Here is a 26,952-nt window from a genome sequence, read left to right as displayed (position 1 = left end):
TATGCAATTTATTCTAAGTAGTCTTTAATTGTCAAGTTAGTAGGAGCTAATCTTAGATATAACAATTTGGATCTTTAACCATCCAATAGGTAACTCCACAAATAAGGATTTTAAAACTTATGATATAGTTGAATTGGTTATCATTATTATAGTATTGATATAATAGATAAAACTCATGCATCATAAACTTAGAAAATAGATAATATGTTGATTTTTTGAGAGTCGAACTATTTACAATTAAAACGTTATTGTATAAGGTTTTTAGAAAAGGCAAAAAGTCATTTTTGTTCTTGTAGATTACCACTTTTATCGTTAAGATCCATGTACTTTTAATTTGATTAATTTTGTTCATGTAGTTTCAATTCCAAGCAATTCACACTCAATCCCCAATTTCTATCAAATTAAGACGGACATTTCGGTCCAATCTTACAACCCCTTCCCAACCACTTGATCCCATCCCATCCCTCTCCCCCCCTCCCAACCCAACCTCATCCTCTTAACACAACCCATTCCCCACCCTATAGCTAGCCACAACCCAACCACCCACACAACCACCTCCTCCCCCTCCCGACCCAATATTATGCTCCCCTCCCTCCACCACATCCACCTCACTCTTATCAAATTGTAAACCTAATTCCATGTGTTACCCAAAATTTCTCCTCCTGAACCCAAATTTCAAAAAAAACAAAAGCGAGAGTTTAAGACTAAAAAGTCACACAATTGTTTATTCAAGATTGGAGGTAATGGATGTTGAGACTTGAAAGCATAAGAAAAGCTACATAGAGGCTGCTAGGGTGGCTGTGGGAGTGGGTAGGAATGGGTTGTAAGATTGGACTTAAATGCCCCTATTTACTTGTCAGAAATTAAGGATTGTCCTGAATTGCTTGAAATTAACTAGAGGGACAAAATTAATCAAATTGAAACTATAGTAGTATAAGTAATAAATTATAGGGACCACAAATGACTTTTAATCTTGAAAAATTTGGCGTTATGAATTTAGAATTTGTACTGAAAAGTAACTATATAAAATAATTGGATTTCAGAAACAAGTACAAAATTCAGATAAGAAACCTGAGATCCATAGCCACAGGATGAACCCTGATATCTTAGCAACTAATGCATCAGAAGATGTAATAATTCTCTTCCAAATTTGCCATTGAGCTGAGGCAATCCACCAAAAGGAGGTGATGGGTTAATAGGAAATTTCCTTGTCATGATATGAAGTTAATTAAATAATGTGAAAAAAAATGAAAAATGATCTGTAAGAGTCATGTTAGCAACTAAGCAAAGCAGCAGCAAGTGGGCATCATCCCCAACCCCACTTCTCAAATCTTGACTTTAAAAATCATCCACTTACTGAGTGGCTAATAAAACAAAAGCCAGCAGAACCCAAACCCACTAAAACCAAAAGCTACCCTAAAAAGCACCCACTTGGCCAACCAACCCAATTCAAAGGCAGAGAGTGGACTGTGACCAACAAAACCATCACCACCTGTAACCCTAGAGAAAATGTACAATTTTTTTCCCAATTTTAACTAATAAAAAAAGAAGAAGATAATCTGACAAAGGCATAAAGCACTTTTAAAATATAAACCAATAATGGGCCCAAAGGAAAAACGCAGGCTTTGGGCTTATTATATAGATTAAAAAATTGCATTGTCGGTGGAGAGAGTGGACTCTCTCATGGATTTTTGATAACCCGCCAAGCTAAGCTAAGGCTGTATTTTTTTTTCGCCTCTCTCTTTCTCTCTCTACAAGAAATAAAGAGAGAGAAAAATAAATAAAGGAAAAAGCATTTTACTCTTTCTCTATGTCTTTCTCTGGAAGCGTCTGTCTTCTTGTATTGCCTCTCTGATATCCTCATTTGTGGAGAAAGAAATAGTTTGAGAGATTGGGATTGGAAGTAACCAAATTTATCAGAAATGAGCAGTGGTGGTGATTCAATGGAGGCGCAGTACATACAAAGGCACCACAGGCATGAGCCCAGAGAGACCCAGTGCACTTCGGCTTTGGTTAGGCACATCAAGGCCCCTGCGCATCTCGTAAGTCTCTCTCTCTCTCTCTCTCTCTCTCTCTCTCTCTCTCTGTGGACCGTCTGGACAAGCTCTGAATTCTGTTTCTTTTGATTTGGTGTTGGGTTGTTTGACTTTTGTTAAATAAATGATTTTTGCTATGTTTGACTTTCTTGGTTTATGGAGATCTGGGAAATTGGGGACGATTTGAAGATGTTTTTGGTTTCTTTTTTATGTTTATTCTTCTGGGTTTTCGTTGTTTTTGTTCAATTGGGTCCGGTATGTGTTAAGAATTAGGTGATTAGCTTTTGGGTCTTTTTAAGATTCGAGTTTGATTGTTATTTTCAATGAATTTGTGGTTACTGAAAGTATTTTTGGTAACAGAGGATGATAATTTGTACTATAATTGACATGCAGCTTCAGCTGGGTTTGGTTTGCATGCCATTTTGGAGGCTGCAATCTGATTAGGGGAATTGAATTTAAAATAGCTGGGCTTAATATGTCTTCAAGTTTTCCCTTCCACAGTTTGTTGTATTGTTTTGTAAGTTTATAATCCATATGGTTGCTGAAAAGTCGTAAGAAAGTCTAAAAGAAAAGCTAAGAATTGAGTGGTTTTTTCTTTCTCCATTTATTTCTTCAAACTTTAGCTTCTACGGAGATAAAAGCAAGTTGGTACAATTTCCTTTCTTACACTTTCTCAGTAACCAAACAAAATGCTAATATTTTAATGGCAGAGATCTAGTAGAAGTTACGCAGCTCTTGCTTTGACGCCTAACTCATGTTTGATGGTGTCTTTTATCAGGTATGGTCATTGGTGAGAAGATTTGATCAACCGCAGAAGTACAAGCCCTTTGTTAGCCGATGCACCATGAAGGGGGACCTTGGCATTGGGAGCGTTAGAGAAGTGAATGTTAAATCTGGGCTTCCTGCAACGACCAGCACTGAGAGGCTGGAGCTTCTTGATGATGATGAGCACATTCTTGGCATCAAGATTGTTGGTGGTGATCATAGGCTAAGGGTAAGAAGTCTGTTTGTCTCTTTTGCCTACTTCTGTGGACTTCCTTTATCCATTTTATTGTATAATAGGAAGTGAACTTTTCTGGTGGTGTAGATGTGAAAGGAATTGTAAGAAATACCACTAAGATAGCTGCACTCTGCTTGCAATCTAATCTGGCTGTCTACTTAGCCCTTTTTTTTTTTATTATGCTGTGCAAATGTGGTGTATTCCACAACTCCAGCGGTATACTTGTGGTGCACAGTCTGCGTAACTGGTTGGAGATCACCATACTGATAACTGGTGACATCACCATGGATGGCTATATTAGTTTTTAGATAGATTAAAGTAAAACTTGTGGTACACATGGCAGAACTAAAAACAAGATATTTCGGCACAGAACTGTTTCTTTCTGCATGTTTAAGGTTTTCATCTATGTTAATTTGTGACTGTGTTCTTTAGTAAGCAGAATATGTCATGAATGACCCCATTTAGCTTGGAGTTCATTGCTTTTGTCAAATTGTATTTTGAATATATCCATTTGCCAAAATTCAAGTAATAGCTCTGGTCCTGACGACTTGGACCATCTGAGTATTAGAGTATGCACTAGAAACCTTAACATTTGTCTTTCCATGAATTCATAAATGTAGAAGCAAGATGGCTAGTTACTGGTTAATGAGGTTAATGACATCACTGCTTATTTGTCTCTGGCTGTTCTTAAGCACATGGAAAATGAGTTCCCACCCTTTTGATGCTTAAGTCACAGTTCCAAAGTCAGTAATTGATTTGTTCCACTTTCTCTTTATAAAAAGAGTAAAGAGAATTTGTACAGGACTGCTGGCAACAGCTGCTTGTTGGTGACAGCCACCGGCACTTAGACGTCGTTGGGGCCATGTCTTGGTCCCAACCAATTACCTCACATGCTACATTGCGGTGGGCCATGCATGTAACATGTGGCCCTTGAAATGGCAGGTGCCTGCAAATGTTGTTCCTTGGTGATTGCCCTTGGCAATAGTCAGAATGTGCCTGAAGATGTAATCTTAAAACGTGTAATATGCCATTAGCAATATTTGTCTGGTTCAGTCTGTTTGTTTTAGGCAGACAAGGCTGCCAGCATCTCTGCCTTCAACTACAATATGCATTTGGTTAATTTATATAAATAGTGAATTAATTTTCTGTTTTTCCCTTAATATTTGAAAATTTCTCTATACTCCTGTATTATTATGTGGCAAGAGAACACCTTTCCAACCTCATTTCTATATGTCCTTTAAATTTGCAGAATTACTCGTCAATTATTACTGTCCACCCGGAGGTTATTGATGGGAGACTAGGGACACTTGTTATTGAATCCTTTGTAGTGGATGTGCCTGATGGGAATACCAAGGATGAGACATGCTACTTTGTTGAGGCCCTAATCAGGTGCAACCTGAAGTCTTTGGCTGATGTCTCAGAGAGGATGGCTGTCCAAGACCGAACCGAACCTATCAATCATTAGTGGATTTGGGGGATGGCACAGGAGTACGATGACTATAGCTATACCATCCATGTTTTTTTTGTCTCAGATGCTGTGTAGAGATAGTACAAGCTTTCCTTCCATTCACAGAAGTTTTGGGAACATTGCTGGTTTTTGCATTTCTGACCGATGAAGCTCCTACTCTCTTTCCAATTGCTCTTGCATAGTCTTACTCTCAAAATGACGCTGGGGTTTCTCGTATTTGTATTTGAAGGATGAGCTTTCTAGGTTTTTATAAGCCCTCCATGAATGTAAAGGGAAAGCTACTGTGAGTTTTATTGTTCCTGGGTTTCGTGCATGGTGGGATTAATGTTAGTATGACTCTGATCTGTAAATATTTATCTTGGAAAGAGATGGTATCTATGGACTGGGGTTTTTCATCTTGTAGTGCAGGGAGGATTCAGGGGGAAAGAACCACTGCTGCAGTTGTTTGTTTTGTATATACCTATGTATTCGCATTCTTAATAAATTATTGTAATTGCTTGACTTCTGTTTTTTTACTACTTGGATTATATGTTGAAGTTTCAATAAAAAATGACATTCTTTGTTATATAAATTTTAATGTTGTAGAATTCAATGAAACTCACTGCACATATCGGTGAAATATGGAACCCTGAGGTACTTTTACATGTCAGGGTCTTCCTGTTAACCTGAATTCCATTAACCTTGTATTAACATTTATAGGTTGAGATGCTACAGAAAGTTTCCATTATTTAATCTCAACCGTCCAGCACCCCTGCATCGCTGAGCCCTATACCTATTTAGGGACTCCATTATTAACAAACTGTCTTAAGCAGTCATCACACAGATGAAAGAATAGTGTACACTTACACAACAACCTGAACTCTTGCTGTAAAGGTTCGTGCATTATAATGACCATTCACTGGAGAAAAGATAATTTTGAGGTCAAAATTCTCACCCCATCTGCTTTGATCTTAGCTCTTTTGGACCCGATTGAAGCATCCAGTATCCTCCCCTTCAGAATGGGTGATGGCAATGTAGGATTCAAGAGGGCATCTAACTCCCTTCTTACCAGCAGTCATTGCAGGTACACTCTCCTTCCCTGAAATGGTGAAACCGGATACCATCCTTCATGAAAATCTCACATTTACGTATTAATGACATGTATTTTGCTGCTGTATGACAATCAGAACAAACTCGCGTGTTCTTAATCACCCGGATAGGTTCTCCACTTTTCATATTCATCAGTCCAAAGGTAATGGCCAGCTTCTCTGTGTGACTTAGCAGCAGCTGCTTCTTCTCCACCTCATCAATGTTCTGATGTACACAGCTAATATCAGGCTCATAGCCTAATTTCTTCATTTCATGAACCAAATGATACAATTCAAAATATATTTTTCCTGCATCAGTGTGAGGCTTCCCTTCTGCAGAGAACATATGAATTGCCTGATCAATTTGTATCCAGCTCCACACAGGTCCATTTTTCACCCCTGCATTCTTCATCAAGTCTTTAAGACGCTCCACATCATCCCATCTATTTGACATAGAATATAAGTTCATCATCAAGACGTAATTGGCTGGGTTATGAGGTTCCAACTCAAAAAGATTCTTTGCTGCAATCTCTGCAAATGCCAAGTTTATATGGATTCGACAGGATGCAAGAAAAGCACCCCATATAGTGGCATCCGGCTTTAATGGCATCATTTGAATAAAATCCCAAGCTTCATCAAGATAACTAGCTCTTCCAAGAAGATCTACCATGCAAGAGAAATGCTCAATTGTTGGAGCTATGTTATAGTCGGTGCTCATGCTATCAAACAATTTCCATCCTTCATCAACTAAACCTGAGTTCTTGCAGCCAGAGAGCAGAGCTGTGAAGGTTATAGCATCTGGCTGCACACCTGCTCCTCGCATTTCATCAAACAGAGAAATAGCCTCTTTCCCAAAGCCATAAATGGCAAATGCCATAATCATGCAATTCCAAGAAGCTAACGTCTTGTTCTTAATCTTCCTAAAAACCTCATGGGCACTTTTGAACTTTCCTGACTTACTGTACATGTTGATAAGTCCTGTGGCTACAAATATATCCTCAACAAAACCTTTTCGGATACAGAGGCAATGTATCTCTTCACCCTTGTGCAACAAAGATAGGCCTGCACAAGCTTTAAGTAGGATGGATACGGTGGCAGAGTTTGCCCTGATACCTTCTTCTTGCATTTGGATAAAAAATTTGAGGGAGTCCGTGTAATTCTCATTTTGTGAACAACCTGATATAAGAGCAGTCCAAGAAACCACATTAGGGGTTAACCCTGAACTTTTAATCCGATGAATCGTCGATAAAGCTTCCTCATGGCGACCCCACATTGCATACCCTGAAACCAGACCATTCCATGTGACTAAGTTGGGTTTGATTCCTTCCTCACCAATGCTATCTAATAGCCGTTCAGCATCTTCAAAAAGACCCTTGAAGGAATACCCTGAAATCAATGAATTCCAAGCAAAAATATTCTTGTTCTTCATGTTAATGAAGACATTTTGAGCACTGGACAAACAATTGTTCTTCACATACATGTCCACTAACGAAGTTCCTACATAAACATCATAGTCATCAAGCCCATTTCTTAAAACAAAACTATGAATTTCCTTCCCGTGTTTCAGGAAACATAATTCAGTAACTGCTTGAAGAACACTTGTAATGGAGCTTGAATTTGGCTTGAAGCCAGCGTCTTGCATTTTCTGCAAGATGGCCTGGACTGCTTCATATGAGCCATGAAGAGAATGTCCAGACAAAAGACAATTCCAAGTCACAATGTCTGGCTTCACATCAGACAATTCCATTTTATCGAAAAGAATCCAAGCATCATTCAAACAACCAAGTGCAGCATAAGAAGAGATAATTGAATTCCATGATGATAAATTATGACCTGCCATTGAATTAAAAACTGTCCTAGCTAAATCTAGTCTGTCATTTCTGGAGTACATGCTAATAAGTGAATTGCATATTGACAAATTTGACTCCAATGCCCATCTTAAAACATACCCATGAATTTGCTTTCCTTCTTTGAGAGCTCTAAGTTTGCCACATGCTTGGAGTGCTTTGACAATTGTAGTACTGTTGGCTTTAGCAGATGAAAACTGCATACTTCTGAACAGTTCCAGAGCCTCCACACTTCTCCCATTCTTCAAGTTGAGCTTGATTATCTCATTCCACACAATGTCTTCTTGATCAGACATTTCATGAAATAACTGATTGGAACTTTCTATTCCCCAACAAGTCCCATAAAAATTAATCAATGCACACTTCAAATACACATCCAAATCAAATCCACTTTTGATTAAACAAGCATGAATTTCCAACCCAAGCCACAAATGCTTCAAACTTGTGCAAAGTTTCAAAACTATGCAAAGAACTTTGCTATCAAGCATCAATCCCCCACTATGAAACTCACAAAAAAATTCAAGAATTTGTAGGTCACCCCCAAATCTTCTAAGTTCCTCTAGTGAAGAACTCCATGAACGGTAATCTTGTGCAGAACTCACAAAGAAAGCCATTGCAGCTGATCTAGAATCACCAAATTCCAAGTAATATGTGACCAAATTTTTTCCCTCGGTATCAATACAATTCTTGTTAGACATTTTTATCATCTGGGCATGCATTGCTTTCACTGAATTCAAAGTTTTTAGCTCACCTAAGTCATATAAGAAGTTAAAGCTTGAAGAAAGTGTTGGCAAAGAAGATGGAAGAGAAGCAAAGAGTTGGGAATCACAAGAAGCAAAAGAAGGCGGTGAGTGGCTTGTGGGAGGCTTGGAGCTTAGTGGGTTTTGATGGAAAGGAGTGGTAAGGATGTGAAATGGAACTACTTTGTCCATGGAGGTTTGATAGTTAACCAACAAGGCCAAGGTAGTTTGGCAGTGAAAAAATGGCAGTTCAGAGAATATTGTGGAGCTTTCATTTGTGCCGCAATTGGAAACTGGAAAGTACATGGAAATTTGGATTCTTTTGGATAAGGTTTATCCTCCTACATAATTCTGTTGAACCGGCCGGTTCAGTCAGAGTGGTTGTTGCCCTGGCCCGACCGGAGTACTAAGCCTTTGTACATACCAAATTTGTCACTATGCCTCCGTGTATGTATAAGTGATCACGTGGCAAGCAATTTAATTGGTTGAGTTTGATACTTTATACTTGCTATCTGTTAGTCAGATTTTGGTGTTGTCTTTTTATTTGTTGGTTACTTAGAGCATCTACAGTGGGGGAGTGTATATGAGGGTGTATGTTAAATATACACCATTTATCATCGGAATCGTTTTTAATGGGGAGATATAAATGGATGTAAATATACATCACTATCATAGGGATGTAAAATAAAATGTATATTTACATCTATTTTTACATCCCTTGCAGGTCGGACCCACTCGAGAAAAGAGAAGAAAAATGAAGAAAAGTTATCATAAAAGGCTGGGACCCACAGCTACAGTAATTGCTGGAAAAAAATTTCACATGTTGTTTGCTCATTTGTGGTTTTCATGCTCCCCCAATGTTTTTGGATGAAATCATATCTTCTCCGAATTTAAATATTTTTAGGTCTATTTGTTTGAAAAATTAAAATTAACCTAATACAAAAAAAATTAATTTTATAAAGTAAACATAAAGTACAAATTTAACACAAAAACGAATTAAGACAACCAAACAATTATACATCTTAGATTTACATCTTTTTCCATTGGAGCAAAAAACATATTTACACCCCTCGGAGGTGTAAATGAGATGTAAAAGTGGCTTTACACCCTCGAATTTACACCCCCCCATTGTGGATGCTCTTATAGTTTTTCCTTTTCTCCTTTTTTCGGGGATGGGGTGTACTTTTGTACATCTAAGTGTTAAAACTAAAAATAGTGTTAAGGCCCAAAAAATCCACGCTTCAGCTTAAATAAATTTTCCGCCCAATGCGATACTTATCAAGAAGAAACCCAATTTGGGCACGCGAAAGTTTGTCATATACGCTTTGCAGACATGCCACGCCAAACAAATAAGCAACATACCATGCAACAAGCTTAAGTGGGCCCAAACCACCCAAGATGCCCGGGACTTGCTTGAGTGGGTTATGGTATAGATGATAATAAATTATCATGAGGTCCATTGATGGGCCGAGAAATGGAAGTCCCGGGTTGCTTGGGAGCCTAGAGACTCAAGCCTATTTCATAGGCCCAAACATGTGGGTAAGCACAAGAGAGAAAAGAATAGCCCATCACTCCAAAGAAAAATAACCTAACCAAAATAGCCTATTGACTCAACCAAAAAGCCCAAACATTTGGTAAAGAAAGTCCATTTACTCAATAAATCAACTTGGCCCATACAATTACAATAGAAGAGTTGCAAAGCTCCAGCACTTGGCTGAAGAATAAAGCCACGAAGGAAAGTCTGAAAAGCTGTTGGGAAGCTCCAGCACATGGGGGGAGCAAGTTCCAAGCAAGAAACATTCAAGGAACCAATGAATATTAGCCTGCGAGCTGCCAGAAGCACCCTTCGAACCAGCATACATACCCCCATCAGACCTGGCCATGGAAAAAGAAAGAAAGAAAGGAAGGAGATGGCTGGGAATGGAAGTCTCCCACTGGAACAGCTGCGGGAATAGGGGCCTTGAGCTCCCAAAATTCATGATTTTGTGCAAATAAACAGAGAAGATTTTGCTAGAATAAGATAAGTCAAAGAAGGGGAGGAGAAATGAAGGAAAAAGCTTGGCCAAATTAGATAGAAACTACTAGGGTTGCTTGGAAAAAGATGGCTTCTAGCAGATATAAAATGAGGCATCTTCTACCCAACCAAAAACCAACTCAGATTCAAAGAGCAAGCTTTCTCTCTTACCAGCAAAAACCCAGCAATTTCGTGCACTATTCACCATTCTTCTCCATTTTCCTCTTCTGGCAGACCACTTTCACATATGTCAGAAGCTTTGTCAAGCTGCCGGAAGAACATTGTTCTTTCTTTCTCTCTTCTCAGCTAAATCAGCATGCAAAGTTCTTCTTCCTCACCTTAAACACTCCCATTTCTCCCTAGGAAGACATATTTTCCTCTTTGGTGCTAAACTCATGCTGATTTTGCTTCCATGCTACAAGCCTCTCATGCCAAGCTAGAAAATTTATCTGTAAGCCTCAAGAAATCATATGTGAGTTGCTATTGTTTTAGTTGGTGAAGGTAACCAGAACGCTTCCTAAGGCTCTACTACCCTTTCGAAGCGCTTTCGGGGCTTGATTTTCGAACTCAGACAAAGGGGACAATTTCATCAATTTGCCATTTACGGCAGTCCAGCCCGTTTAAGCTACCGGAGGAAAAAAGCCCCTACAAATAGAAATTTACATAAATACTTCAAGAGCCGTATGTGCCAAAATAATATTAATAATAATATAATCAGCTTCTTTATCAACTTCGTCAGTTTGATATACATTGTTAACTCATTTTTTTGACAATCAGGTTTTTGACATTTAGGAGTTGTTTAACGAGGTATCAAAACTTTAGTTCTTAGAGATTTAAGATTTGCACCTACGTCGTGAACATTTGAATGTCCCTCCATGTCTAGGATGAGGCTACATGTACGGTGATATCTCTAGTTAATAAATTCATGAATATACGCATACATACATATCTTCATAAAACACTTTTATTTTCCTTACACTTCTCAATTATTTGAAACAAAAAAAAATGCATTTTTTTAGCAAACGTATTGTACGCATATCATATACTTGTGTAATTATTTTTCACCAATAATACACATTTTTTGCACATTTTAGAGTACGCACACATTATTCGCCTATTTAATCTATATTTTTTTACATTAAATTTTTTATATAATGGTTGAAATTTCACCGTATAATCTTTAAAATTTTGCACAATAATACACATACATATTATACTCGTCACATATTTTACTAACTATAATGGTATATCTAACAAGCCCATCTATACATATGATTTGCACAAAGTCTCACAATGTACTATTGGTAAGATATATTCGTACATATTAAAACTATTTCTTTAATTGCACATACAATACTATATCAATAAGAAGTTTGGAATCTTCTTCAATACAAGTATTCCTTCATGATGAAGAAGAGCCACACTTTCTTTCACTTGTTTCATTCGCGTTTTTAATATCGGAGATGTCAATCGCTTTGCCATTTCTCAGAAACATCAATCTTGTGAGTGCTTAGCCTTGAATTCAATCCTGTGACTGCCGGTGGCTTATATATGGCACCAATTCATGGAGCTGGAGATTCTGATATATGCAAATTTTTCTCTGCTTCTTGGGCTGAGAAATCATGTCGTCTAAGAGTGGTTGATCACTTGCAGAGATGTTTCAGTGAACAGTTGATGCAGCCAAGAACATCATGGGGTTATAACTTGTACTTTTTTCATCATTTTTTTTTCTTGCATATGATAACCATAAGGTCCTTTATATATCAAGTTCTCTATTATAGTTTTGTTGTTTCTCATAATAATTTTACTGGTTTTTTTTTTTTTGGGTCATTTATATATCTTAAAAGGAAACATGCTTACATGATAATTGTGGAAGCAAAAATATCTCCTCCTAGGTCAAATAATTAAGCCAATCAATTTGAGAATTATTTGACCTAATTGGGAGTGACCTAATTTAAGTGAGAGGTTATTTGATTTAAATGGGATGTATTTGATTCTTGCCTTAATTAGGGATTTGATTTAAATCAAATCCCTAATTACACCAACCTCGCCAAATTGGGAAGAATAATTCCTTTCCATCTACGGAATTATTATTCTGAAACCCTAGCCTTCGAGGCCTCTTATAAATAGATGGCTACGCACAAGTGTTAAGGTACGTCTAAATTCATACTGAAACTCTGCAGAAATTATCCCTCACAAACCCTAGCCGTCATATTCTTTCTCTCACTCACACAAGGCTCCGGCCACCACACACGGCTCCGGCCACCCAGTTTTCCTACAAACACCCAACCTAACTTAGGCACCGAAGGGTCTTTGGCCAACACCCCTGGATGTGGTCTTTTTACTCCGATTTGTTTTGTAGGGAGAAAGAGAAGCAAAGAAGACGAAAGAATCTTAAACGAATATTCTTGTGGGACGAAAATCGCTCCCACAATAATGTTTGATTATATTAAGATGAAAGACTTAAAAGACTGACTGGAAAAAAATAGAACTTGAAGTGGGAGCACTTACATGAAAGCGCATATCTGTTCACTCTCTCTGAAGACTTGGAGCCTTTGAGTAATTAGTTAAGTGCATAAGCAACAAGTCCTGAGCTTAGGGATGACCAGATAGGTATACATGGAAGCAAGGCAAGCCTTGTCCATACCCCGACAATGGCCTCCGGCTATGTCTCACTTGGTGCGGTAGAGATGGCAAAGTCGGAAGCCCTTGAGGGGGAGGGAACAACCAGTGCCTTGAAGAAGCCTTATGCATAATGAGAGATATGCAAGCTCTTGTTATGTTTCTTAATTGTGAGTTGGGAATATGTACATATTTATAGCCGGTCGATGCGGGCTTATTTTATGCTTTGGTTGTACATAACTTCCCTTTTATAGCGTGCATGTAGGACCTCTCATATAATACTAGGATTTGCATTCATGTTTGCAAGAGAAGTGTTAGATATAATCGGCACATACAATAATTTTGGGGTGATAGAAAATAGGAAGAGCATTGGGTGATGGAAAATAGGAAGATACAACAATGGTGGGTGGGTGACATGAGTGGCATAATAAGATCCTCAGGGTCACTCAAAACCCAAATGGACAAAACCAAGTGGCCTTGGAGCCCTATGCAAATCAACCAAAATCCACAGCAGCTGGAGAACAAAGCAATGTATGGTTCCTCCCCATGTGATATATATTCACATTGCAAGTTGGAACTTGTAGGGTTTGCAAGTTTCTTAATCCAATCACAAACATTTGAACCACAATTTCTTAACCCCCCCAAGATTCTTAGATTCCCTCTCATCACATATCATCATGACCAGCTTCCAAATCTTCTTGAATATCTTTGCTTCATACAAAATATTCCTTCAACCCTAACACCTAACACCTCTTCACCAATCCCAAATGGTATGCTTAGAAAGACTGCACGCTGTGCCGCATCTCACACCCCTAAGCTTCACTTGAAAGTTGAAATCAACTTAACTAATAGTAATTAATTAGTTAATTAGTTGATTAATTAGCATGATGAATAACGATTTGACAATTAGTGGAGAGGTTTACATAAAATAATTAAGAGCCAATTGCATGTGGCCACATCATTTATCTCTTTGTTTCATTCGGATTGTACTACATATGCTTAGATGATTGTTAATGTTTTTGGTTTCTTCCTACCTGCTTAGATTAGTTCCCCTAAATGCAGCTGTTCACATCAAAACAAGTGATGAGCACATAAGTACAATCTAAGTTAAGCTTATCTTTTTGTTTTCATTGGGATTGTACTTTACCATAACCCTAACCTACTTAGGTTACTCCTTGTATGCATTCTAGTTTCATTTGTATGTACTTGCACAACAATTAACGTTGATCCCAATAAAAAAAGTAAAAGATGTTCATTTTTTGTTGGGTTCATCTTCAAATGTGAGATGATAAAACTTGAAAACATGTGATTTATGATTATAGTTGTTATTAAATACGGTCTCCTTCACTTCTTCTCTTATTTTTCTCCATCATTGTCATTTGTATATTAAATAAGAAAATCAAGATCACTACAAAGTTGACGGGTTGATAATTAACATTAGGACTTCAAGTTTAGGGGTAATTCGTCTTAACCACTTGAGCTACGAGCTCCTTCCTCCCCTTAAGCCTACAAAGGATAAAGAGTGGATTCTGAGCGACATGCCGTTTATTTTCATCTAAATACGTTGACGCAAGTGTGATATATACATATATATATATGACATGTCGTTTCAGCAACAAACCAACTGAGAAATACTTGTCAGTTTCCTCTCCAGCCAGTAACGACACAAATGGCCAACAAAAGAGACCGCCGAGTCGCGCCGAGTTCGAACCGCGGCAAAGACCGAGTTGAATTGTCGGATCAATCCTCAGACCCAAAGCTCACAATCACCTTGGTCCTCTCCTTCTGCGTAGCTGCAGCAGCCGCTGTGCTCGCGTACCGCATCAAATATGCTCATCCGATCACGAACCGTGCGCAGTCTTACGTGCACCAGCGAGGCCTCGTTAAGATTGATGTGAATTACCAAGAGATCCTCACTGCAAGTACCACACTGGTTACTAGCTTGTTCTGTTCTGCGTTTGGTCTGTTTGGTTGCCGAGAAAATGTGGGAAAATGAGAGAAACTGAAGTTAAAGTATACTATCTTTTAGCTTTTATTACTCGGGAAATGCACGAAAGATAAGAAATTTTTAGTGTTTGGATTTGTCTCAAGCTTTTCCCAGATTTCTCAGCAGCCAAACAGAAAATTTTATGCTCCACCACTCTGTTTTGTATCATCGTGAAATTGAGAAATAAAGTTCATGTTATTATTGTTAATTTGTTGTGGGAATTTCAGGAAAATGCGAAGGTCTCAGAAAATACGACTGGCAGGCACTATAAGTACCCTGTATTGGCCTACATCACTCCATGGTATGTTTTACAGTCTGTTTGGCCATGCCTTTTGGGATTGCATTCTATTCTCTGTAAAATTTAGGTGTTCGAATTCCATTCTCTAGCACATCCTGTGGAACCAAATACAACAAGAATTTTAGTTAACATTTCAAACAGGAAAAGAAAAGAATTTGGAATTTAAATATTTAAAAGTTGAGGAAGTCATTTGGTCCCTAACACACTCTGAATCGAGGTTTATTAGCCTTTCGTCCATACGAAGTGCCGGTCTTTTGGTTTGAGATAGCTTGGTGCATTTGATATGATTCTGCACAGTTTTTGGTTATAAAAGTTTGATGTTGTCTGACAACGTAGGTATCTGGTTAGTAGTTTGTATAGCTGAGTTTCTCATATAATCATATCAGACATATTTGCATTAGTGAGCTTGAAATGTTTGTGAACTCCTTTTCACACATCAAATTGTGCAGGAATTCCAAGGGCTATGATATGGTGAAAAGGTTCAACTCGAAGTTTACACATTTATCTCCCGTATGGTATGATCTAAAGAGGTACGCTTCCAGTTTTCTTAGTTTGACAAAGTGATGTAGTTGGTGTCTGTTTTGAACCAGGTGAGTAACAATTTCATTGCTGGATGAGTTTTTAGTAATTTATTCTTTTTGTCATCAGTCAAGGGACAGGCTTAATTCTGGAAGGTAGGCATAATGCTGATATGGGATGGATCTCAGAGCTTAGAATGGCAGGAGATGTTTGGGTATGGAGAAGATTTTTATAACTACACTCCTCTTTTTGGTAAATGGCAAACTATTGGCTTTGGTATATTCTGCAAGAACACATTAAAAGCCAGAATAAGACTTAGCAGGAGTAGATCTTGCTTGTTTGCTCTTGATTTGGTTTCTATTCAGGACCTGTGATTGAAAAATTTGGGTAGGCATGTTATAAAATTGGAGAGGTCTCATCAATACATTCTCGACTTAGAAAGAATTTAAATCTTTGTTGATAAGTCCTAGATATATTGCCTTTGCTTTTATTTGAGACACATTTTAATCTAGATGGACTGATAGTCTCATATGTACAATACCTTTCTAATGTACAGGTATTGCCTAGAGTTGTTCTGGAAGCATTTCCAGCCGAGCTGCTGACAAAGAAGAAGCAGAGGAGTAAAGCTATTACTCTTCTAGTAAACGAGTGCAAGTAGGCCTCCAATCTAGACTGTTTTTGTATGTTTTTCTTAAGATATTATGCCCAGAATCTACACAATAGGCTTCTGACTGTGTTGGACTTTGGTTACTATTTAATATTTGTGTAGTCTACCAATATTAAGGTCGATTTTCTTTATATCTAACCACTTTTTTATTTTAAAAAAGTGTAATTTTAGGTTTTGGGGGATTTATTTCTTTTCAGGGAAATGGGATATGATGGTATCGTGCTGGAATCTTGGTCAAGGTGGGCAGCTTACAGGATTTTGCATGATCCAAGCATGAGGAATTTGGTAAAGTACTAATTTTGCTCTCTCTCTCTCTCTCTCTCTCTCTCTCTCTCTCTCTCTCTCTCTCTATGTGTGTGTGTGTGTGTGTGTGTGTGTGTTAGTAGCTTGTAAACTGTCCTCTTTCAAATATGTAAGATCTGAGGAATCTATATTGTTCTGCAAGTGTAGGCATTGCAGTTTATAAAAGAGCTTGGAGATGCACTGCATGCTGTGACCTTAGAGAGGAATGATAAGCAACGGTTGCAGTTGGTTTATGTTATAGGTCCACCACATTCAGAGAAGCTCCAAGAGCACGATTTTGGACCTAAAGATCTTCGGAGCTTGGGTGATGCTGTGGATGGATTTTCACTGATGATGTATGACTTCTCGGGGCCTCAAAATCCAGGTCCCAATGCACCTCTGAAGTGGATTCATTCAACCCTGCAGCTGCTCCTTGGTACTGATAAAAACAGTGCTCTGGCCCACAAGATATTTCTTGGCATCAATTTCTATGGGAATGATTTTGCCCTCTCCGGAGGTATTTTTCTTTTTCTTTTCTATCTATACAATTTTTGTTGTCGATTTGGAGAATCTATATTTGTTTTATCATTTCTTGGTTGCTCTTTCTCCTAGGGAGTGAAATATGATGGGTGTCTTATGAGTTTCAATGAGGGGTGGCCATGGGCAGGTTTGGTGGGTTAGAGGTTTTAATAGTGCCTGTCCAAGTTACAATCCAATTTGTCCTAGGAACATATTAGGAGAACAAGGAAACATTGCAATTTTGCATGACGACTATATTGGATCTGGATTGATCATCTGTAACATCGTAGATTTGATTACTTATCTGAAGCGTCTACCATCGTCTCTGGGTTAAAAAAAATTCATTTCATTGTCTAGTACATCTCTCGAAGTTTACTTGAAATTGCATGCCAATGAATTCTTCCTTTGTTTTTCATTTTATGAAGAGAGTACTCAATGTTATTAAAAAAAAAAAAATTGCAGGTCCAGGTGGTGGTGCTGTCACTGGAAGGGATTACCTGTCCTTGTTGGAGAAGCACAGGCCTGTGATGCGATGGGAAAAAAAGAGTGCAGAACATTTGTTCTTTTACTCTGATGATGAATATAACAACCACGCTGTGTTCTATCCATCCCTGATGTCAATTTCCATGCGGCTAGAGGAAGCTCATAAATGGGGATGTGGAGTCTCGATATGGGAAATTGGGCAAGGTCTGGATTACTTTTTTGATCTTTTGTGATGCAGTCCTCATTTGATCTTCTACACGTAACAAAATTTTGTTCATTTTGGGTTGAACTTTTCTGTCCACGGAATAACAAAGTTTTAGTTAGAGGTGGCAATAGTTTGAAAAATTCTCAGGTCACTACATTTGAAGAAAAATAATAATACTAGGATTACATCATCTTGTAAAGAATTTTATGATCATATGGATGAATGTAACAGATTTGGTTTTTCCTTCTTGCTTCGAAGTTCATACTGTAATTGAATGGCCAGGCTACTATCCACCTGATCAAATTAGCAGGCAGGCTAGCCCTTTCAGTGCATCTTAACTATTTCTGAAGACAGATGGGAAGTTTGGGATGAAACTCATTTTTTGTTATTTCAAAAAGAGTTATCCAATCACAAATTTTAATTTAAACCCAAATTTTAAATCCTTGGTTTAAGGTTTGGGGAAGGCTCTAGGAGCCACTTCCGGCGTAGTGTAGTCTGTACTGCTGCACAGTTTCTCAGTACTTCTGGGAACCTTTTTTCTCAGCCACACAAACATGTACAACGCAAAGTCATCATGCCCTTGCCATCAACAACATAAAATGATCAACAACCTCGCAATCCTTACTTACCACGTGTCATGCGTTGAATGGCCAAGTTCTCATCCTGCATGACACGTCAGCACCACCCTCCACCCAAAAGGCACCAGTCAATTTGCACCCGCTGAAGCTAAGGCTTGTAAAGCCTTGCATCATCCTAGAAAGAAACAAAAATTCTGCATAAACCATCCATCCATCTCTAAGGTCATATGATGTTTCCGGCTTTTCCATCAGTTTTCTGAGACCCCCAAAGAGTGTTTCTCTGCTTCTTACATATAATTATGCCATGGAGGCCCTCAATGCAGCAAGCTTGACCACCATATCTGTTCTTGGTGACAGAAAAAAAGAACCCAGAAAATTTCCATCACTGCCCACCATTTCCCTACCCAAATTCTCAAATTCCACAAGTCTTAGCACCACCCCACAAGCTTCACAGGAGTCTTCATCTAGGAGCTTTCATGGTGGCCTGTTGCTTTTATCTTCTGTTTTCAATACTGGGTTTGCCAAAGCTTTGACATATGAAGAAGCATTGGGGCAATCTGTGAGTACCAGTACAGGGGGAGACTTGGAAGCAAGTGGGATTCTTGATAATGTTACTGCTTTTGTGACTGAGAACCCTGCAGTTATAGCTGGTGGTTTTGCCATTTTGGCTGTTCCCTTGGTTTTGTCTCAGGTTCTGAAGCCTCCCAAGCCATGGGGTGTTGATACTGCAAGAAATGCTTACGCAAAATTGGGTGATGATGCCAATGCTCAGTTGCTTGATATCAGATCACCAGCTGAGTTTAGGCAAGTTGGTACACCGGATGTCCGGGGTCTGGGGAAGAAGGCGGTGCCAATTGTTTACAAAGGTGAAGATAAGCCAGGTTTCTTAAAGAAGCTCTCTTTGAAGTTCAAGGAACCAGAAAATACCACATTGTTCGTCCTAGATAAGTAAGATTTAACACCCGATTCTATAGTTTTTTCTTTCCTGATTCCTTATGAATTACTCATCAATTGCTGAGGTTATTCCAAAAGATACTATCAAATGCCTGCTAGTGTACATTATGCAATTGGTTTATGTAGGCATCAATATTTTTACAGCAAAAGGAAATCTTACATGATAATGTACATTATGCAATTAATTCACACAAACAATTAATTTTGAGAAGGAACAATTTACATGAAGAAGATATTTCACACAATGCAACTCATTTTTCACTTAAAAGACCTTGGTTTTCCTACAATTTCCTAGAAATTTTCATATCTAGTGCAACAATATCAACTTTGGTTGTGACAAGCAATGCTTCCAGTGGGTGGGGAAAAGGGATGGAATCAAGCTGAACTGAATAACTTCGTATAGTAAATAAATGAGATGGGAAAAGAACAGCTTGTTGATATTCCAATTTTATTCTATCATGAACTGGATCCTGATTGTATTGTTGTTTCCTTGACTTCCATTTTAACATGCTTGTGATGTTGTGACTGGATTTTTGTTATTCCAAAAGCCAATATATGAAGCTAATGCTGCTTAATTTCTGATGGAAGCCAGATTTGATGGGAACTCCGAACTGGTTGCAGAGTTAGTCACTGTAAATGGGTTCAAAGCTGCGTATGCCATAAAAGATGGCGCAGAAGGACCCCGGGGATGGGTGGTCTGTCCCATTTACCTTCCACAGTTACTCCTTCTTTCTATACAAGTCTTAACAAGTTTTAGTACCTTGACACGGATTATCATTTTGCAGAATAGCAGTCTTCCTTGGACACCACCAACAAAATTACTGTCTCTTGATTTTGGCAATTTAGCGGATGCTATTGGTGATGCCGTTGGAGTAATTATCATGATTTTCATTTGTTGTTTGCTATATTTTCAATTATAATGCATTTGTGAAAATCTATTGCCTTGTTGAACTATACGGTGCCATTTGACCTCTATCTTGTACTTTTCAACAGGGATGTTATTAGTTGAAGACAGATGATAAAAGTTTGATAACCTAAAAGTTTAGTAGAAATGCTTAGATAGATAGAGAATGTGGGTGAAAATAAAAAACAAAAAGGCGAAATGAAGTCATAATAGAACATCTGCATGTATTTGAAACATCCACACCACCCCTAGTTCATATTTTCTTTTAAAAAAAGGAGCTTTTGATGTCTGCCATTGTTCACTGATTCCCTAGTTTATGATTCTCTTCAAAAGAATTTCGATTCTTTTAGCAGGATTCTTACATAGCTATGTGGTAAATTATGTGCAGGAGGGATCAGGTTCCTTGTCTGTTTCCCTTGGGATTGCTGCAGCAACTGGATTGGGTTTATTGGCTTTTACTGAGGTTGGGCTGATAAGTCTATTGCATACTGAATTTATCTTTTGATTTGCCTTTTGGTGTGATATGTATCCTTATGGAAGAGCTTCCAAACTGATTGTTTCACTCTACCTTTCTAGTTAGAAACAATCCTCCAACTCTTAGGCTCAGCTGCACTAGTTCAGTTTGCGAGCAAGAAACTCCTTTTTGCTGAGGTGAGTCTCCTTTTTTTTCTTTATTTATTTATTTATTTAAATTTAAATTATATATATATATATATTTTATAAATACTTTCAAGAAGTTATTTGATGGAAGTTTTACTGTGGTTGATAAGAATGTAAATCTTCGAAATAACACATATTACCCAAAGTTCATCTTCCTGGCTAATACGGCATGTTTACCCTTAGTTATTTTCAGTCTTACAGTCTGCATCCCTTCAATTTAAATTATCCTTTTGATAAAGGTCAAACTCATCATAAGAAGCTGCAAAGCTCATGCATGCATGTTTGTGTTGTATGTATCTCCTTAATCATAGAGAGAAGTTATTGTCTTAAATAAGAATTGAAAACTTGAGGATTAACATTCAACTTCACATCACCTAAGTTGTTTTTTTCTGATAGGATCGAAAAGCAACTCTACAAGAAGTTGATAAGTTCTTAACCACCAAGGTTGCCCCTAAGGAGCTTGTTGATGACATAAAGGTACGAGATTATAAATGTGTTTTCAGCATTTTCAACAGATTCTTCAATAAAATGCATCATAGACTAGAGATCTTTTTGTTGTTCCCTTTTCTTTTGACAATTGAAATATACTAAATTCCATTGTCTTTATCAATTTCCTTGAATTTCAGCAAATCGGCACAGCTCTTCTGCCAGTGTCTGTGACTCGCAAAGGTCTTCCTGCACCTGCAGAAGCAACCCCAGAGCCTACTGCTGCTAATGATACTGTACAGAAAGCAGAAGCTGGTGTGGAGCCTAAAGTAGAAGCAGCTGCAGAATCTGCTCCTGAAATAAATTCAGTACCCAAACCAGAAGTTAAAGCAGAATCACTTCCCAGGATTTCGAAACCACTTTCTCCATTCCCTTATGTAATTCTTCACTTCAGTTGCTATATGATTTTTTAAAAATTTTTTTTATCAAGCCTCATGGTGATTGAATAATTTGTGGAAGACTTGACCAAATTTTGTTTCTTTTGTTTATTTATGGTTGCAGTATCCTGATTTCAAGCCTCCAGCTTCTCCCCGCCCATCCCAGCCCTAGAGACATATCTCAAAGCAGCAAGCTGTTTATCTAGGAATCTTCAGAGCTACACAATTAGTTGTGCAACTTATGCTCCTGTTGCTGTGTTACATGAAGTTTTGGAGGCTACATTTCTCTGAAGATATAGAACACTCATGAGTTGGATAAAATAGTTTTCCATAAGTAGCCCTTTTCTTGCGTTTATTTTACTGCTTAAATACACTATTTGTAAAATCAGGTGGATATTTGTAGTTTTCCATAAGTAGCCCTCTTCATGTGTTAGCTCTGTTTGGATTCTCCATAAATAGTATCTCTGAAGGGTTTTTGGAACAGGCATAATATATGACTCTGATTGCTTGCCTAAGAGCAACTACTAGAAATAAAAAAGTAAAAATAATAATTAAAACAATGTATTTTTAGTACAAGCAATTAGGCAGAGGGGGTTTCGAATCTCTGGCCACATAAGTGGAGATAGAACGGAACTTTACGGCATTGGGTTTTTTATTCGGTGATTGAAGCAAACCAGTTTTATTCTTGAGAGATTAGCAAAACTTGTCCAAAATTTCTTCGCCTTTCTTTAAATTTTAAAATTAGGTGCAAAAGCGGACTCACTGCAACTTATTGAAATTTAAGTGTAGGGAGAGTAAACAATTTGGTTTAAGAAATGAGGGGAAATTTACAAGTTTTTTTCCTTCATTTCCAAGGGAAAATAATTGGACTATTGCATTGGTGCCTCGAAAAAACTGGCCGTTGTCAACTTGTCACATTTAAGAAAAATAATTACCGTTGGACTCCTGATGTTTTCAGTTATTTTATTTATTTAACATATTTTCTTTTGCAGTTTACCATCCCCGTTGTAAATTTGTCAGACATGATACCGTTGGAGACCATTTTGCTGAGGTGGCAATCCAATTTTATTTTAGTTTTTTGACCTATGCCTCATCGACAACAAAACGTCACCGTTTCTAGTGATGCACTGCATTCCCAAACGGACGCGAAATCAAAATGCAATCGAGCGGGAAGTATTTTTATTTTCACTTAATTACTAAAATCAGATATGTTTTAATTTCTATTTCGCAGTTGCTAAGTTGGTAGGTGCAGAGCAGGTGATGCCTCTGAGGCTCTTACTCTGAGTCTGAGAGAGCTTCAACAAATAGAAAACTGACTTTTGCTCTGAAAAAAAAAAGGATGTCTTCTCTTTAGTCTGGCCTTCCCTCTCTTTCCTTCTGTGCTTCAAACTCCGCGCTCCAGAAATCAATGGCGAGAGTCAAACATACAGCTAACCGGAAAGACAATAAATCTTCTCGCAACCAACCTGGTCTCTCTCTCTCTCTCTCTCTCTCTCTCTCTCTCTCTCGTTTATATGCTTTTGTAATTTGTTCGTATGCCTTGAGGATTATGATTTATGCGTTTCACAAACCCTAATTTTCTAAGTCTTGATCTACAGGCGGACGCTCACCGGCGCCATCACCTGCCACACAACCGGTACTCTCTCTCTCTCTCTCTCTTTCTCGTACTTCATTTCTCGTTAATTTCGGCTGTTGTTTTTCATGTGTTTGGTTACTTGGAAAAGTTGGGAAAGAGGAGTGCGAGGAGGGGAATCGGGGAAATTAGTTTGGGAATTATTAAATTTCTTTACCTGCATTTACTTATTTGCCGAACGGAGCTTAGTGTTGGGTGCTAATTCTCCGGTTTGTTTGTTTGTACTTTTTTTTTTTTTTTTTTTTGTTGCACTTAATGATATTTGGTGGAACAAATTACTAGTCTATTTATTTTTTCTGTTTGGTTGCTGCGAAAACATTGGTTAGTAGAAAATATATAAATAAGAAAGGAAAAGCATTCAAGCAAGGTGCATATGGTTTATGTCTATTATATCATTGATTATATATATATATATATATAATTAAATTAAAAATAAATAAAAAAACAAACAAATTCTATAGCATTTAAGCCATTGACAAAACTTAGTATTCTATTTTTGGTTTATGTCTCTATTCTTTTATCTCATTTCTTATTATTTGAATAAAATCAATAGTTGACCTACTTGAGTTAAAATCATATTCGAGGGGAGTGTTTGAATATGAATCTATAGTTAGTCTATATCATAGTTTTAGCTCTTGAATGTAGTGGTAAACCAACAAAACTTATCACTTATCTGTAATCTGGTGACGAAATTTTTATATTTATAATTTTGACATTCCTTATTGGCTTATTTTACTTTTATATTTTTAATAAATTGAAGGAACCTTCTGGAAGAACGCAGAGATCAGAGAGGAACAGCCCGAAAAGTAAATATGCTTTCCTTATTTGATCTGTTTTTGGATTTGTTTGTTGCGGACAATGGAGATGGTGAGGTTAATGGAAATAAGTTGATTTTGAATGATTGTTGTTGTTACATCTATAGCTCCAGGAACACAGAAGAAGAAGCGACCTCAGAGGAATGCTCCCACAAGTAAATATATATATATATATTTTTCATATTTATTTATCTGTTTCTCTATTTGTTTGATGCTGATAAGTTGATTGTGAACGATTATTTGTTGTTGCATCTATAGCTCCAGAAACGCAGAGGAAGAAGCGGCGTTTCAGGCCAGGAACAATGGCTCTTCGGGAGATTCGTCACTTCCAGAAGACATGTTCATTGCTTATCCCAGCTGCTCCTTTCATCAGAGCTGTGAGTCCTTATCCCGCTGATTGATGTATATACGCACTTGCACCACATATACAGGGGCTTGTGCAAATAGGTGCATGAGGCCCACACAAAAGGACATGAACAGATAGATAAGAAATGTTAGGTAGTGTTAGTGCTAGGAGTTAAATGCTGAGTCAGCTAGTTTTGGCAATTATCTGTTTGCACAATCAGAGAACTTTTTATTTGTTGGCATGGAAACTCAGTTTTGTGTTTTCAATTTATCATGATGTTTGTGTACTTGCAGATTTAACAAATTCTGTTCTCCTTCTGATGTCGATTTGATTTTCTCATTTTAATTTGTATAAACAAGTTGAACTTTACATCTTTGCAATCTCAGAATTAAGTAAGCTTTGTTAGTCAGGCTAACACTGGATTGTGCAAAAGAATATGCTTTCTTTCTTTGTTAACTTTGTGTAGGTTGATATTATCTATTAAATTTGATGGACTAATTATGCTAGTGAGGTTTAATCACACAATGCTGACAATTTTGTCACTAATTTTAGGTAAGAGAGGTCTCCAATAATCTGTCTCATGGTTCTATACGTTGGACACCTGATGCTTTATTGGCAATTCAAGAGGTGAATAAATATTTTAATTTTATTTGAATGGCAAGTGAATGTGGTTGCATGTAACAGAATAACCATGCAAAGGCTACTTGTCTTACCCCCTTCCTCTTTTCAATCTGTTTAATAAACTAGTAAATGTCTGCATTCCAATTTCAGTAAGTCCTAGCATCATTTTGTTTATCCATCATCTTGTTTATCCAATTTCAGACTCGATGAGTGTGATGCTATGCAGTAGGTACCATAAGTATCATGGAAGTGCATTGGATACTTCCTTCCAATTTTCTGTTTATTGTATGCTTTGATTACACAATGGCATTGCTGCCAACCCAAGATTCTTAAGGCCTTACTCATTCTGTTGAAACTAGAACACTCTTCTTGATAACAATCTATAGTTTCTTGTTTACTACCACTATTGTTCTACTCAACAAATCAAGCCTATCCAACAAACTGCTTGGATTTGGTTGCAGGAATTTCTTTTCATTATCCCAAGCATACCATGTTTGTGTACTTGCTATAAATTATGAGAAGACAAATTAATCATGTTCATGCTTATTGGTATTGTCTTCTTTTGTAGGCAGCAGAGGATCATTTAGTTCATCTATTTGAAGATTCCATGCTCTGTGCAATTCATGCAAAGCGTGTCACTCTTAGTAAGTAAATTTGAAATTTGCGTAATTAATTGATGTTTTCCTAATGCTAATGTAAAAGTTACTAGTTGTGACTGATGCTTGTAGTGAGATATTGGCTAAACTATGAAAGCTTGCACTCTTTTCTGTTTTTTTCCTTCAAGGGACAGATTATATTCAGTTTAATGAATCTTTGGTGTTAGAGGAGCTTCCTTAAATGAAAGATGATTTAGCATTTCATATGCCTATTTCAGCAGCACTAGTCTCTTTTGGAACCATGATTTTAAATACTATACTAATGGAAAATGAGTTTTGATGCACTCAAAAGGGATGTGCAGTACTACTTTCTGTATCATTTGATTAACCATCCGATAAGCTGTTGTAATTGCCCTAAATGTGTCAAACCTTTATCAGTTGGCACTTTACATCTTCTACTTTGAGTTTCAGCCAGTCTTTGACGGTTGTACCATTACATTGCACACAATATTGTTGTAACAAACCCGTTTCATTTGCTTTTGTTTCCTCAGTGAAGAAGGATTTTGAGCTGGCTCGTCGAATTGGAGGTATAGGGAGGCAGTGGTGAGAGCATCACGACCGCAACCGACACCATAATCACTGATCATAACAATTTTTAAAAACAATGGGCATTTGTTATCTGGTAGTAGCCAATTTTATTTTTGTTGTTGTACTTGTAATTTCTTAGAACTAGGAAGTAGGCAGCAAACTCGACTCATAGTTCTGTAGTTATGTATACTGTTACCGAAAGAAAAAATAAAAGTTGAAATAATCTGTTTCCCAAGTGCTTGTGATTCGGAATCATCCTGTATGTCAGATTTCGATCAATAGGACGTATTATTGCAATTGTTGCTGGATCATTAAACCCTAAACCATTTGTTTGTTTGGCTCTTCGACTTCAAGTTCGATTGAAATTCAACTTCCCGTTGCGTAGTTTATTTTTGGGTTGGCTATTGTAAGCTACGCTATTTAAAAAGCACTTTAGGGTTAAATAATCAAATCAAATGGAATTTTACAATTATGCCATCCATGTAATTACATAAAAACTAAACCTTTTCAGAAACAGTTTTCCTCAGAAAATGCTTGGTAGATGCAAAAGAATCAAAAGGTGGAGAGAGGAGAGTCCAGAAAGTTCTAGAAGTCTTGGGCACGAAGAAATAACCTGACTTCCCGATAGCGCGCTCCAATC

At 37.6% G+C, this 26,952-nt stretch overlaps 5 protein-coding genes across 7 annotated transcripts; 4 read left to right on the top strand and 1 right to left on the bottom strand.

Moving 5' to 3' along the window:
- Positions 1–1,649: 1,649 nt before the first annotated feature.
- LOC117617199 (abscisic acid receptor PYL9) lies at positions 1,650–5,019 on the top strand. The gene is made up of 3 exons (XM_034346480.1): positions 1,650–2,042; positions 2,815–3,030; positions 4,286–5,019. The coding sequence occupies exons 1-3, from the start codon at positions 1,923–1,925 to the stop codon at positions 4,499–4,501; spliced, it is 552 nt and encodes a 183-aa protein (XP_034202371.1). The 5' UTR covers positions 1,650–1,922; the 3' UTR covers positions 4,502–5,019.
- A 95-nt stretch (positions 5,020–5,114) lies between these two features.
- LOC117617198 (pentatricopeptide repeat-containing protein At4g01030, mitochondrial) lies at positions 5,115–8,437 on the bottom strand. Its single transcript, XM_034346479.1, has one exon. It carries the CDS (start codon positions 8,348–8,350, stop codon positions 5,549–5,551), a length of 2,802 nt encoding a protein of 933 aa, XP_034202370.1. The 5' UTR covers positions 8,351–8,437; the 3' UTR covers positions 5,115–5,548.
- A 5,959-nt stretch (positions 8,438–14,396) lies between these two features.
- On the top strand, positions 14,397–18,003 carry LOC117617189 (chitinase domain-containing protein 1). 2 transcript variants are annotated; one of them, XM_034346471.1, is made up of 8 exons: positions 14,397–14,712; positions 15,009–15,082; positions 15,529–15,609; positions 15,728–15,812; positions 16,155–16,252; positions 16,463–16,550; positions 16,716–17,064; positions 17,529–18,003. In XM_034346471.1, the coding sequence occupies exons 1-8, from the start codon at positions 14,464–14,466 to the stop codon at positions 17,780–17,782; spliced, it is 1,278 nt and encodes a 425-aa protein (XP_034202362.1). In that variant the 5' UTR covers positions 14,397–14,463; the 3' UTR covers positions 17,783–18,003. The 2 variants fall into 2 exon arrangements, with proteins under 2 accessions (XP_034202362.1, XP_034202361.1); XM_034346470.1 differs by having other exon boundaries at positions 14,425–14,727.
- A 205-nt stretch (positions 18,004–18,208) lies between these two features.
- On the top strand, positions 18,209–22,203 carry LOC117617188 (rhodanese-like domain-containing protein 4, chloroplastic). The gene is made up of 8 exons (XM_034346469.1): positions 18,209–19,280; positions 19,879–19,981; positions 20,072–20,158; positions 20,579–20,653; positions 20,767–20,841; positions 21,247–21,327; positions 21,477–21,713; positions 21,838–22,203. Exons 1-8 carry the CDS (start codon positions 18,637–18,639, stop codon positions 21,883–21,885), a joined length of 1,350 nt encoding a protein of 449 aa, XP_034202360.1. The 5' UTR covers positions 18,209–18,636; the 3' UTR covers positions 21,886–22,203.
- Positions 22,204–22,936: 733 nt separating this feature from the next.
- LOC117617190 (histone H3-like centromeric protein HTR12) lies at positions 22,937–26,550 on the top strand. Of its 2 annotated transcripts, XM_034346472.1 has the most exons (8): positions 22,937–23,182; positions 23,312–23,349; positions 24,107–24,152; positions 24,269–24,316; positions 24,420–24,538; positions 25,060–25,134; positions 25,697–25,772; positions 26,276–26,550. In XM_034346472.1, the coding sequence occupies exons 1-8, from the start codon at positions 23,122–23,124 to the stop codon at positions 26,329–26,331; spliced, it is 519 nt and encodes a 172-aa protein (XP_034202363.1). In that variant the 5' UTR covers positions 22,937–23,121; the 3' UTR covers positions 26,332–26,550. The 2 variants fall into 2 exon arrangements, with proteins under 2 accessions (XP_034202363.1, XP_034202364.1); XM_034346473.1 differs by lacking the exon at positions 25,060–25,134.
- Positions 26,551–26,952: the final 402 nt, after the last annotated feature.

Source organism: Prunus dulcis, chromosome 2 (genome assembly GCF_902201215.1).
Source record: "Prunus dulcis chromosome 2, ALMONDv2, whole genome shotgun sequence".
Taxonomy (NCBI): Eukaryota; Viridiplantae; Streptophyta; class Magnoliopsida; order Rosales; family Rosaceae; genus Prunus; species Prunus dulcis.
This window is presented reverse-complemented; position numbering and strand designations above follow the sequence as displayed.

What these genes read in the sequence shown, in the direction of transcription:
- LOC117617199 (XM_034346480.1), top strand. Translation starts at nt 1,923, where the DNA reads ATGAGCAGTGGTGGTGATTCAATGGAGGCGCAGTACATACAAAGGCAC. An exon ending in TCAAGGCCCCTGCGCATCTC is followed by an intron (nt 2,043 to 2,814) that starts GTAAGTCTCTCT and finishes GTCTTTTATCAG; the next exon opens with GTATGGTCATTGGTGAGAAG. An exon ending in GTGGTGATCATAGGCTAAGG is followed by an intron (nt 3,031 to 4,285) that starts GTAAGAAGTCTG and finishes TTAAATTTGCAG; the next exon opens with AATTACTCGTCAATTATTAC.
- LOC117617198 (XM_034346479.1), bottom strand. Translation starts at nt 8,350, where the DNA reads ATGGACAAAGTAGTTCCATTTCACATCCTTACCACTCCTTTCCATCAA.
- LOC117617189 (XM_034346470.1), top strand. Translation starts at nt 14,464, where the DNA reads ATGGCCAACAAAAGAGACCGCCGAGTCGCGCCGAGTTCGAACCGCGGC. An exon ending in TCACTGCAAGTACCACACTG is followed by an intron (nt 14,728 to 15,008) that starts GTTACTAGCTTG and finishes TGGGAATTTCAG; the next exon opens with GAAAATGCGAAGGTCTCAGA. An exon ending in ATCCAAGCATGAGGAATTTG is followed by an intron (nt 16,551 to 16,715) that starts GTAAAGTACTAA and finishes CTGCAAGTGTAG; the next exon opens with GCATTGCAGTTTATAAAAGA.
- LOC117617188 (XM_034346469.1), top strand. Translation starts at nt 18,637, where the DNA reads ATGGAGGCCCTCAATGCAGCAAGCTTGACCACCATATCTGTTCTTGGT. An exon ending in AGAAACTCCTTTTTGCTGAG is followed by an intron (nt 20,842 to 21,246) that starts GTGAGTCTCCTT and finishes TTTTTCTGATAG; the next exon opens with GATCGAAAAGCAACTCTACA. An exon ending in AGCTTGTTGATGACATAAAG is followed by an intron (nt 21,328 to 21,476) that starts GTACGAGATTAT and finishes CTTGAATTTCAG; the next exon opens with CAAATCGGCACAGCTCTTCT.
- LOC117617190 (XM_034346472.1), top strand. Translation starts at nt 23,122, where the DNA reads ATGGCGAGAGTCAAACATACAGCTAACCGGAAAGACAATAAATCTTCT. An exon ending in ATCTTCTCGCAACCAACCTG is followed by an intron (nt 23,183 to 23,311) that starts GTCTCTCTCTCT and finishes CTTGATCTACAG; the next exon opens with GCGGACGCTCACCGGCGCCA. An exon ending in TCAGAGGAATGCTCCCACAA is followed by an intron (nt 24,317 to 24,419) that starts GTAAATATATAT and finishes TTGCATCTATAG; the next exon opens with CTCCAGAAACGCAGAGGAAG.